Source organism: Molothrus aeneus, chromosome 18 (genome assembly GCF_037042795.1).
Source record: "Molothrus aeneus isolate 106 chromosome 18, BPBGC_Maene_1.0, whole genome shotgun sequence".
NCBI lineage: Eukaryota > Metazoa > Chordata > Aves > Passeriformes > Icteridae > Molothrus > Molothrus aeneus.
The window spans coordinates 13,809,859-13,822,794 of NC_089663.1; the positions used below are offsets into that span (position 1 = coordinate 13,809,859).

The window sequence follows — 12,936 nt, forward strand, 5'->3', positions numbered from 1 at the left end:
CATGCACTACAAGATCTTGTCCTTGAACCTGTAGGTCTGCCCAAACCAGCATCCCAAAAGGTAATAATTCAGGGAATGCTGCCTTAGCAGTTCTTCCTCTGTGGAGCCAAACCCCAGGTACTCAAAGATGTTTTAAAAATAAGCATGCACTTCTCTTCTGCTTGCTTTTCTTTTTTGTGCTCTACTGTTATAACTTTTTTGCTTACTTTTCAGTAGAATAATTTTTTTCTCAGAGTAGTTTGTTTTAGAGAATTTCTTTTGTGTTCCTTCTACCACTGGGCTACTTAAACACCTGTAATTTGAAACCCAACCTTCTTCTTTTCTTGTGGTGGAAAACCAAAACCAAAACTCTTGGAGCTTTTGTGCTGTACAGACACGGAGCTATTTTCAGACTCCATAAATACCAGTTTCTAAGGGGAGCAGCTTTTGGTTCTTTACCCAGAGCAGATGAAACCCAGCAATGTTCTGAGCCCATCCTGCTGCTGTTCAGGGCAGTTTGTGTAAGTGTGGGGCTGGGTGAGGAAAGGCTTTGCAGAATCTCCATTCCCTGCTGCTGGTGAGAGTTTGTCACACTCCAAAATTCACCAAAGGGTCTCTGAAGGGAAAACAAGCAGAGCAAGGGTGTGGGAAAAGCATCCAGGCTCTTAATCTGGGTAGCAGAAACCTCAGACTGTTGGATAATGAGTTTAACTTCACAAATCCCTATCTAAAATGAAATTTGTTGTATCAGAGCAGCAAATTCTGCCTTGAGATGAACAAGTCCCCTTCCATGCTGGTTTCTGGGAGCAGAAGTAATCTCTGATGCTGATGGGGTTTTTCAGGTCAGGACTGAGGGGTTGTGCTAAATGAGTTCTGTTCTGTGACAAGGAGCTGGGTGCAGTTATTTCAGCCTCTGACGTGAGGGTTTTTGGGGTTTTTCTCAAATAAAAATAAGAAACCACTGCAGACAGGTGGTGGGTGCAAACAAGGTGGTTTTTCATTTGTTTCCAGGTGGGCTGTGTTTGGGAACCCAGGCTGGTGGTTAATTCACCCAGGCTCCCATTTCTCCTGGTAAAATCCATTCCTCCACTGCCCAAGGCACAGATGACAGCAGTCATTTATTTAATCCTGCAGTTTGTTACTGAGAGGGTAAAAAAGTCTACCCTGAAACCAGATGGATCTCAGTTCCTCCTGAATGTGTGAAAATGCCAAACTCATAAGTTTTACCTTAAAATAAGGGTTCTTATGTACTGCAAAATTACTTCCCCCTAGAATAAATTAATTTCCAGGTCTAATCAGCTGTTTAGTCCAGTTCAGCCGTGTGTGTTCTGACCTGTCTTTCCCTCTAACAAATGTAACTGGACATCATCTATTTTTCAAGCTAAAGCTATAAATCACCTCTAAATACATTCCTGTGTTTATTTTGTGCATTTTGTCTGTGTGTCTCACACACTGATTTATCTGTTTGACCAGCCAGAGCCTGCAAGTCTCCTCCTCACTTTCAAGAAATTGTTTGGATCCCTCCTTAGGATTCTCCCTGATTCCCTCAAACACTTCCAGCAAGGCTGGAGAACCTTTGCAAGGAGGAGCAGGGTGAAGGAGGAGCTTTGCTGGCAGTCCCCAGTGTCCAGAGCTGTCCCCATCCTTTACAGGTGTCCAGGGCTGTCCCCATCCTTTGTCCCCATCCTTTACAGGTGCCCAGGGCTGTCCCCATCCTTTGTTCCCATCCTTTACAGGTGCCCAGGGCTGTCCCCATCCTTTACAGGTGCACAGAGCTGTCCCCATCCTTTACAGGTGTCCACGGCTGTCCCCATCCTTTGTTCCCATCCTTTACAGGTGCCCAGGGCTGTCCCCATCCTTTGTTCCCATCCTTTACAGGTGCCCAGAGCTGTCCCCATCCTTTGTTCCCATCTTTTACAGGTGCCCAGGGCTGTCCCCATCCTTTACAGGTGCCCAGAGCTGTCCCCATCCTTTACAGGTGTCCAGGGCTGTCCCCATCCTTTGTCCCCATCCTTTACAGGTGCCCAGGGCTGTCCCCATCCTTTGTTCCCATCCTTTACAGGTGCCCAGAGCTGTCCCCATCCTTTGTTCCCATCCTTTACAGGTGCCCAGGGCTGTCCCCATCCTTTACAGGTGCGTGGCCTCTGCTCCTGTGGGACCTCTGGGGCCAGACCTGGCTGCCCTGGAGGAACTTGAAGGGAACAAGGAGGGTCTGTGTCCTTTGCTGTTATGTATGAACTAAACCCAGTGGTTATTCTGTTCCTTAAGATGTTTGCTTCTTCCCAAGGATTGCCGGAGCTGCTGCCTACAGGGGCTCCCTGATCTCAGCCAGCAGCTTCCTCATCTCCATCAAGGTGGAGCCTGTGCCCCAGCTGTCCTACAACCTGTCAGGCTCTCCCCTCATCACCATCCAGCTCAGCCACACCCTGGTAAGTGTCATGGAGCTGCTGCTCTGGGCTGTGCAGAATCTCCGCGCCTGGGACTGTTTCTTGGTGCTTCTCCCATGAGTTTTGAGGGCATTTTACTTCTCCTATGATTTTTGTGGGTGTTTTTAGCGGCAGTTCAGTTGCCATTCGTGGCTGCCACATTTCTCTTTTCCCCAGCATTGTGGTTTCTTTCTCCCCACTGCCAAAGGCTGCTGGGTGCCCAGGCAGCTGGAGCCCCTGTCTGTGTGTTTGTGTGTGTGTTTGTGTGTGTGCTCTGGTGTGTTTGTGTGTGCTCTGGTGTGTTTGTGTGTGCTCTGGTGTGTTTGTGTGTGCTCTGGTGTGTGTGTGTGTGTGCTCTGGTGTGTGTGTGTGTGCTCTGGTGTGTGTGTGTGTGCTCTGGTGTGTTTGTGTGTGCTCTGGTGTGTGTGTGTGTGCTCTGGTGTTTGTGTGTGTGCTCTGGTGTTTGTGTGTGTGCTCTGGTGTGTGTGTGCTCTGGTGTGTGTGTGTGTGCTCTGGTGTGTGTGTGTGTGCTCTGGTGTTTGTGTGTGTGCTCTGGTGTGTGTGTGTGTGCTCTGGTGTGTGTGTGTGTGCTCTGGTGTGTGTGTGTGTGCTCTGGTGTGTTTGTGTGTGCTCTGGTGTGTGTGTGTGTGCTCTGGTGTGTGTGTGTGTGCTCTGGTGTGTGTGTGTGTGCTCTGGTGTGTGTGTGTGTGCTCTGGTGTGTGTGTGTGTGCTCTGGTGTGTGTGTGTGTTTGTGTGTGTGCTCTGGTGTGTGTGTGTGTGCTCTGGTGTGTTTGTGTGTGCTCTGGTGTTTGTGTGTGTGCTCTGGTGTTTGTGTGTGTGCTCTGGTGTGTGTGTGTGTGCTCTGGTGTGTGTTTGTGTGTGTGCTCTGGTGTGTGTTTGTGCTCTGGTGTGTGTGTGTGTGCTCTGGTGTGTGCTCTGGTGTGTGTTTGTGTGTGTGCTCTGGTGTGTGTTTGTGCTCTGGTGTGTGTGTGTGTGCTCTGGTGTGTGTTTGTGCTCTGGTGTGTGTGTGTGTGCTCTGGTGTGTGTGTGTGTGCTCTGGTGTGTGTGTGTGTGCTCTGGTGTGTGTGTGTGTGCTCTGGTGTGTGTTTGCTCTGTGTGCTCTGTGTGTCTGTGCAGCCTGCAGCACACTGGGCTGAAGTGCTGCTTTCCCTTCCCACTGGGGTGCTCAATAACAACAATTCCCTTGTGCTTTTTGCTTTTTGGTCCACACTGAGATAACTGAGGGGATCTGATGGTTTGGTGTCGGTGGAATGGGGGAGTTCAGGCTCTGAGGTGCTGAGAGGGGGCAGTGCAGCATCTCTGACCCACTTACAGCCGTGGATGGGAGCAGCAAGGAAAGATTTAAATTCTTAAACGTTTCCTAGAATACATCTCTTAGATGTTCTCCTGAATATTTTATCATATTTTCCTTTTAAAGCTATTTTCAAGCTGGTTTCTCTGCTTTCTGTTGGGCTCTTGGTAAGGCTGGAGCAGAAGCAGGGAGGGTCCCTGAGGCCCAGGAGTGAAATGTGCTGTTTTGCTGGCATTTTCCAAACTGAGAGCTCCCAAATGTCCCCAGAGGCCTCTTAGAGGTGGGCACTTGTGAAGAGTGAGTTTTGCATAGATCATTTCCAAAATGCACTTTGCTGTTCTTGCCCAGGCTCTCCCGGTGCTGCAGAGGTGATGATTCACTGGCGGGCTCCTGGATGAACCTGTGGTTTTTGCTTTTCTGGGACACAGGAGCGCTGCATTTGTCAGGCATCTCTTTGCTGCAGGCAGCAGAACCCCTGAGGAGGGGGAATGGTGAACGGTGTTAGGAAAATTAATCCACAAACACCAAAAAGGAGACAGAGGAGCCCTTTTTGGCTTTATTTGAATAGAGGAGAGGCCATGGGGCATTCCCCTGGGATCTCTCCAGTTTTTGGAGGATGCAGCCTCCTTTTTATCCCAATTTCCCAGCCACATTTTGAAACACGAGGTATTCCAAGTGGGGACTAGTTAATTAATTAGGGAAGGGTACAGGGAGTATCTGTCAGTGCTGTGTCAGTGCTTCCCTTGGCAGAGAGCAGCGTGGGGCAGAGCTGGGCTGTGGGGCTGAGAACTCGCCCCAGAGCTAATGAAAACCGGTTAATTCAGGTTAATTCAGGTTAATTCAGGTTAATTCATGGGCCAGGGGGAGCAGGCTGGGCTCTGCCGGGGCCATTGGCTGTAATTGCAGCACAGCCTCTGTGAACACTGAATGTATTTCATTGCTCTTTTTCATCAGCAAAATTTTGCCTGAGTTAACTCCTCTAAGAGACAATTTAATACTCTAAATTGCAATGGTCTGTTGCTATTCAGGAGGGCTTCAGGGACAGACAGACATTTCTTTGACAGATGTAAAAGGTGGTGATGCTCTGCTCTTACCAGCCCAGTGAGTTACTGTGTCCAGAGCACAGAAATTCACAGAAATCCCCAGAACCACCTCCAGGGCCTGGGGAGGATGTGGAGACTGAGGGGCCTTGGGGCTGGAGGCAGCTCAGTCCTGACCTGTCCAGAGGCAGCAGCACATTCTGTGAAATGATTATCTGAAAAAAATCTGTTTCCAGCAAGATGTTTTTCATAGCAGGAACAACTGGAGAAGCACTGACATTTCACTGCTGTGATCCAAGAAATTACAGCACAGGGTAGAAATTCAGGAGAGATGAATGTCAAGGCTGAAATGCAGCACGATGTGCTCTGGGAAAAGTCAGAGGAGGCAGCAGAGGAGGAAATTGTGTCAAACAGCACCAGTGTTTTGTAGGACCCACATGGCTGCATAGCACAGCTACACAGCATCAGCCCAGGCTCTGCCCAGGCTGCAGTTCCAGTCTGACACAGCTGCAGCTGATGTAACACACAGCTTTGTCAGGAAAATTAATCCACAAACACCAGGGGTTTATGTCCAAAAAGGAGACAGAGGAGCCCTTTCTGACTTTATTCCAATAAAGGGAGAGGCCATGGGGCGTCCCCTGGGATGTCTCACATTTTTGGAGGACACAGCCTCCTTTTTATCCCAATTTCCAGCCACATTTCCCTTCTCTGTTTCCCCATTTCTGGGGTACTTGAGAGGTACAGACTCCCCAAAATGCCTGATACCAAAGATTCCCCTCTAATGTACAACCCTCCCCTTTTAGTTTTTAATTCTTATGGAATTTAGGGGTTTTTCTTCCCCACTGTTTCTTTCATCTTTGAATGTCTAATTTCGTTTATCGGCAAACCTATAATTTATTTGTAAAAGCAAAATCTCTTATTCCATTCATCAATCAGTGGGATCCTTCCCATGGTTTCTTTTATCTCCCAGTGCTGGTTTTATCCACCAGCTTGTTTGGAAAGACAGATCTGCTATTCCTCTCATTTTGTAGCTGTAAATCCTTGTGTTTCAGGCAGCTTTCAGCTGTGGGAGCAGCAGCAGGGCGTAAATCCAGGCATGTTTGGTACAAAGAGGGCCCAGGACTGCAGGGACAATGCAGTGGTGGCACAGGAGGGCAGCGGTCCCAGCCTGGGTGCTGCTCTGTGATCCCTCACTCCTGACTGGCACTCCAGAGAAAACTGCCTCACATCTGGAGCAAAACTTCTTGTACACTCGTTTCAAGCACTTGGAGCTTTCTCCAGGGCTTTATTTTCTCATTGCTCTTTGCAGAAGAGGAACATGTGCAGCTGCAGCTTTGGAGAGTTATGAGCTCCTGGCTGCTGCACCCTCTGTGAGAATCCTCTGGTGAAGATGAGATGCAAATTGGGAATTCTTAATGCAGGTGCTTTTCCCTCAAATACAGTTTGGGGCAGTTCCACTTTGAAGAATTGTTTGGTTCTGGGAAAAAAAGGCATGTTTTACTAAGATACTGCAAGTCAGGACTAATTCAGCATTGTTCCATCTCAGTGGTGGTCCATTTTAACAAACACAATGCTTGGGGAGCTGAGAGGTGCTCATCTTTCCTGCCGTGTTCTCACACTGAATCCTTAAACAGCTGCTCCTCTCCTCTTGGTGAGGAGCTGCCTCTGCTCTCCCCCTTTGTGCAGCGAGTGCTTCCCACCAGGACCCTGCTGGGGCCCTTCCCCTCACCAGGGAGGCTTCAGCAGCTTCTCCTCTCCATTATCAGCTTCTCCTCCATCAGCCTCTCCTCTCCATTATCATCAGCTTCTTCCTTCAGCAGCTTCTCCTCTGGATTACCAGCTCCTTCCTTCCTTCAGTAGCTTCTCTCAATTACATCTCCTTCCTTTAGCATCTCCTCTCCATTATCATCTCCTTCCTTCAGCAGCTTCTCCTCTCCATTATCAGCTCCTTCCTCCATCAGCCTCTCCTCTCCATTATCATCATCTCCTTCCTTCAGCAGCTTCTCCTCTGGATTCCCAGCTCCTTCCTTCCTTTAGCATCTTCTCCTCTCGATTATTATCAGCTCCTTCCTTCAGCAGCTGCTGTTTCCAGTCCCTCTCCTGTTCCTGGTGCCCTCTCTCACTCCGTTCCTGGCTCTCCCAGTCCCTCTCCTGCTCTGTCCCTGGCTCTCCCAGTCCCTCTCCTGCTCTGTCCCTGGCTCTCCCAGTTCCTCTCCTGCTCTGTCCCTGGCTCTCCCAGTCCCTCTCCTGTTCCTGCTGCCCTCTCTCACTCTGTCCCTGGCTCTCCCAGTTCCTCTCCTGCTCTGTCCCTGGCTCTCCCAGTTGCTCTCTCACTCTGTTCCTGGCTCTCCCAGTCCCTCTCCTGCTGTTCCTGGCTCTCCCAGTTCCTCTCTCACTCCGTTCCTGGCTCTCCCAGTTCCTCTCTCACTCTGTCCCTGGCTCTCCCAGTCCCTCTCCTGTTCCTGGCTGTCCTGCAGGAGCTGCAGGAACACCTCAGCATTCGGGGATGCTGCCCTGCAGGCACCTCAGCCCTTCTCCTCAAAGTCAGCCTCGTTCACAAACCACTCCTCACTTGTCCCTTCTCACTGAGCTTTGAATGAGGCAGGGGGACTTTGCCTGAAAACTCACCCCAACCTCCTCCTCTTCTCTCTCATTTTCCTGGCCAGGCCACACCTGAGGTTTGTTTAATATCATTGCTGATAAGAAAATAAAACAAGGGAAGAAGCAATTCCCGTAGGTACACAAATATTGGTGCTACCCTGAGAGAGGCAAATCGATGTGGAACCAATTAATTTTGATGGCAAGTTAAGTGTTGGCTAATTTATATATTGATTGAGGAAAAACAATGAATCTTGCCCACATCTGCAGAACAAAGGTAGAATTTTTCAGTGGATGGACTTTGACAGAGAGAACTGGACTAAAATACAATTGAAACTGTGAACCTTGCAGAATGTACCACAATTAAGCAAAAAGAAACAATAATAATCCAGCCCATGATTTTAAAATCAATGCAAAGTTTGGCACTGTGTTACACAAGTGAAATCCTTGCTGTAAGGAATTCTCCAGTGAGTCAGAAGGGCAGAGCACTGACGCTTCAGAGAGGAGGAGATGGCACAGCTGGGGTTTGTTCCCTCCCCACTGCCCATTTCCCCCGGCACTGGAGCTGCTCTCCTGGTGGATAATGACATTTGCAGCCAGGAGGGCTTGGGGTTGTTGTTCTGGCAGGAAATGTGCAGCTGCTGCGGGGGGATTCTCCCTTCCTGGCAGAAAGAGAGGAGCAGAGTCCTTCCCAGTCCTTCCCAGCTGAGGAGGCAGCAGGGGCTGGCTCAGGGCACGTTCCTGCAGGACAGGGAGGAGCTGAGCAAGCCTTGGAGGAGCTGAGCAAGCCCTGCACTGCTGCCAGTGCTGCATTGCTGCCAGTGCTGCATTACTGACAACTCTGCATTGCTGCCAGTGCTGCCAGCTCTGCATTGCTGCCAGCTCTGCATTGCTGCCAGTGCTGCATTGCTGCCAGTGCTGCCAACTCTGCACTGCTGCCAGTGCTGAATTACTGACAACTCTGCATTGCTGCCAGTGCTGCCAGTGCTGCATTGCTGCCAGTGCTGCATTGCTGCCAGTGCTGAATTACTGACAACTCTGCATTGCTGCCAGTGCTGCCAGCCCTGCATTGCTCCCTCCTCTGCACTCCTGCATTGCTCTCCATGCCCCAGGGTGCTGCAGCCGCTCCTCCCTGGCTCCCAGGAGGCAGTGCAGGAACTGGCTGCCCAAGGAGATAGCTAATTAACCAACCTGCAAGGAAAAACTGTCCCGTGGCACTTCAGATGGGTTCACAGTAAACTGGGTGTGAGTTATGCTGCTCCCTGTCAGCATTTTCTACAGCAGAATTCTTACTTGCCTGAGGATGTTTTAAATAATTCCAATAGCAAGAGCTCCAGGAGCCAGCGCTGTCTGTATTCCTCATCTCTTGTTTCTGTCTGCTATGATAATTCACATCAAATACAGCTTGAATAGACAGCAAAAGAATAACTTTGGAGAAAGCACGAGACACACCAGGGAATTTCCTTTTCCTGAGTGATTTTGTAATTATTCAGCCACACTGGTGGAATCTTACTGATTCCCATTTGTCCTTAGGGATGCCAATTCTACCCTCAAAAAGATTTGGAATGTCAGATTTGGGAGAAAGCTTTTGTTTGTTTCTTTGTGTTTTTTTCCACCTTGACCTAAAAATAAGTTTTCTTGATTTTTGCATGTGGCAGGCATATGGTAATTTTTTAGGAGTATTACTTAAAGCCCCTCAGAACTGGATTGATTTTTCTTTATCAAGAAAGTCAGCTTTGCAGTGCAATGCTATTCATTTGCACTCCAAGTAATTAAAAAGCTAGAACAGTATTGAGTTTTTCTTCTAACCTCTGCTTTCTCAGTTTCACCTTCTGGGTAGTGGTTGCTTTGTGAGTCATACAAAACTTTTCCCCTAGATTTATTCAATGTTGGAGTCCTGATTTCCTTTGGTTTTGATACATGAAACTCTTTGTATGGACATGATTTATTTCCTAGTCAAAGGCTTTTGTTTGCTCTTGCTCAAGGTGGGGAGAAAGCATCTTTATAGAAATGGGCTCCATCTTTATAGAAATGGGCTCCATCTTTATAGAAATGGGCTCCATCATTGCAGAAATGGGCTCCATCTTTATAGAAATGGGCTCCATCATTGCAGAAATGGGCTCCATCATTGCAGAAATGGGCTCCATCATTACAGAAATGGGCTCCATCATTGCAGAAATGGGCTCCATCATTACAGAAATGGGCTCCATCATTGCAGAAATGGGCTCCATCTTTATAGAAATGGGCTCCATCTTTATAGAAATGGGCTCCATCATTGCAGAAATGGGCTCCATCATTGCAGAAATGGGCTCCATCATTGCAGAAATGGGCTCCATCTTTATAGAAATGGGCTCCATCTTTATAGAAATGGGCTCCATCATTGCAGAAATGGGCTCCATCATTGCAGAAATGGGCTCCATCTTTATAGAAATGGGCTCCATCATTGCAGAAATGGGCTCCATCTTTATAGAAATGGGCTCCATCATTGCAGAAATGGGCTCCATCATTACAGAAATGGGCTCCATCTTTATAGAAATGGGCTCCATCTTTATAGAAATGGGCTCCATCATTGCAGAAATGGGCTCCATCTTTATAGAAATGGGCTCCATCATTGCAGAAATGGGCTCCATCATTGCAGAAATGGGCTCCATCATTGCAGAAATGGGCTCCATCTTTATAGAAATGGGCTCCATCATTGCAGAAATGGGCTCCATCATTGCAGAAATGGGCTCCATCATTGCAGAAATGGGCTCCATCATTGCAGAAATGGGCTCCATCATTATAGAATGGAGCACCTGGGGCAGGTGGGGATTCCTGGGGCAGGTGGGGGTTCCTGGGGCCCCGGGGCAGCTCCAGCCCAGCTCCAGGGCTCTGTGTGTGGCAGGGACAGCCCTGCCCTTCCCCTGCAGGGCATCTCCTGCCTCGGTCCTTTCGTGGTTTCTCTCTAGGGCTGAAATGCACAGGGATGCAAAAGCAGCTGGGGGATGAAAAGGGAAGTTGTGTGCAAGCAGTTCAGGATCAAACCCCACAAAATCCTCTGAGGGCAGCGTGGAGGGAGCAAGCTCCTCCAAAATGTGTTATTAATAACGCTGATCATTATTTTAAGGAACAAGTGACCTTACACTTATCTAACCACCTTGAAGTACGTGGTGTCACTTTAAATAATGTATTTCACAGTGAACCACACAAACATCAGACCCAAATATGTCCTGTGAACATAAAACGTGAGAAATGATAGAAGAATTTCCCATAAAAAAATTATGAAGAATTTGCAGAGACTTAGTGCTTTATTGTGGTAAATTCTGTACCCAAGAGAACAAAAGCATAAGTTCAGTATGTAGTATATTTCTATATTGTATATTTTGATTCTTCATAGTCTGCAGACTGATTAGCTTCTTACTTCTCTCTATTTGTGTATTTTTTATATCCCAGAAGTAGATTTACATATTTGAGCTCATTCTCTGGCTTTCTCTTGAGGAAAGTTAGAACTCAGTGTATATTGTCTAAAAAAAACCAAACCACATAAATATTCTTCCACTTCAGAAAAAAAAAATAAAATTGATTTTTCTTCCTGCAACTATCAACTAGCTGGCAGAAAACAAATGTACCGGCAAGAATATTTAACAGAGCAGCAAATTTTAAGTGGTTACAGAAGACTGTTCCTGGAAGGCAGACTCCAAATAGGAAGCTGTGACCTTTTTTCCTAGGTATCCACTATTTTTAGGATGTTTTATACATAATTGCCTGACTCTGTCTTCACTACAGATATGTTGAAACACTTGGAGATTTACTGGATTACATATAGTGATCAAATGTTTAAAGGCAATTAATCAACACAAGGGCTCTGTTCCAGTGCTTCCTCTCAAAATGAAGTTTTTCCCTTACCCCTTCCTGCTCACACGTTTCACCCTGATATCTGCTGGTGTGCAAGTCCTGTAGAACACAATCTCATTCCTTGGTATCTGAGCTTCTGTGTCTTTCTCCTCGTATTTTCTTCTGATTCATTGAGGAATTTCACTTTCAGGCTTTTTGCTCAAACTCTGCAGTGCATCAGTGCTGGCCAGGAGTTGGTGAGTTACCCCTTGGGGTAGCCAATTGTCCATTTGGGTAGCCAGTTACCCATTTGGGTAGCCAGTTACCCCTTTGAGTAACCAGTTACCCATTTGGGTAGCCAGTTACCCCTTTGAGTAGCCAGTTACCCATTTGGGTAGCCAGTTACCCATTTGAGTAGCCAGTTACCCATTTGAGTAGCCAGTTACCCATTTGAGTAGCCAGTTGCCCCTTTGAGTAGCCAGTTACCCATTTGAGTAGCCAGTTACCCCTTTGGGTAGCCAGTTACCCATTTGGGTAGCCAGTTACCCCTTTGAGTAGCCAGTTACCCCTTTGGGTAGCCAGTTGCCCCTTTGAGTAGCCAGTTACCCCTTTGGGTAGCCAGTTACCCATTTGGGTAGCCAGTTACCCCTTTGAGTAGCCAGTTACCCCTTTGAGTAGCCAGTTACCAGTTTGAGTAGCCAGTTACCCCTTTGGGTAGCCAGTTACCCCTTTGGGTAGCCAGTTACCCCTTTGGGTAGCCAGTTACCCCTTTGAGTAGCCAGTTACCCATTTGAGTAGCCAGTTACCCATTTGGGTAGCCAGTTACCCCTTTGGGTAGCCAGTTACCCCTTTGGGTAGCCAGTTGCCCCTTTGAGAAGCCAGTTACCCCTTTGGGTAGCCAGTTACCCATTTGGGTAGCCAGTTACCCCTTTGGGTAGCCAGTTACCCCTTTGGGTAGCCAGTTGCCCCTCTGGAGAGCCATTTACCTGTGTCTGAGTGAAGCTGCTCCCTGGCTGCATTGGAGCCCTGGGTCAGGCTGTGCCTGGGTGTGGGTTTGCATCTGAGCCCCCCCTGTCCGTGAGCTCTCTGTGTTTGCCCAGCAGCCCAGGGCTCCAGGACGGCCGTGGAGAGACACCAGAGCACTTGTTCAAAGGCTTTGGCTGAGTTTTTCCTACTTGTCATGGCTGATAAAGGAACCTGGAGCAGAAGCCTCTCACTGAAGCCCTCCCTGTGTGTCCTGCTTGGCTGCTGAGCAGCCCTGCCAGGGGAGCTCCCTGCTGGGACATTCCTGGGGGAGCGCTTGGGATGCGCTAAGGAACCAGAGGTGCTCTTTGTGCCTGGTGGAAAGACTGCACAGATGAGAAATGGAGATTGATATTTGTAATGACAGGAGTTTGGATTAGTTGCTGAGGAAAAGTTGCTCCGTTTTGGATTTTCTGTAGTGTGCAGTTTTCTAAGCCTAAGGAATGCATTTAGAAAGAGAAAAAGTTAAAAGGGAATGATACTATAAAAGTCCTTTATTTTCCCCATATTCCTTCTTGCATGACTGAACTAGGTTTTATATGTTTTGATGATACCACAAATGTGACATTACAGCCGAGAGCTATAGAGCCCTGGAAATAAAAATGTGTCCTGGAAGCACTGATGGATCTCTGACAGGGCTGGAGCTTCCAAACTAATGGGAAATGATGACAAGCCCTGCACACAAAATGAATGGGCTCGGCCTGAGCTGCAGCCTCTCTCATTTGCCTGGCACTGCTCTGGGCAG

At 48.0% G+C, this 12,936-nt stretch overlaps 1 protein-coding gene across 1 annotated transcript in view; it reads left to right on the plus strand.

Annotated features, from left to right (window-relative positions):
* The window catches only part of ADGRD1 (adhesion G protein-coupled receptor D1), a 124,436-nt gene that overhangs the window by 21,568 nt on the left and 89,932 nt on the right, over positions 1 to 12,936 (plus strand). The window contains exon 13 of the mRNA XM_066562091.1: positions 2,267 to 2,408. Coding sequence (XP_066418188.1) covers positions 2,267 to 2,408 — 142 coding nt within the window. The remainder of the gene's footprint in view (positions 1 to 2,266; positions 2,409 to 12,936) is intronic.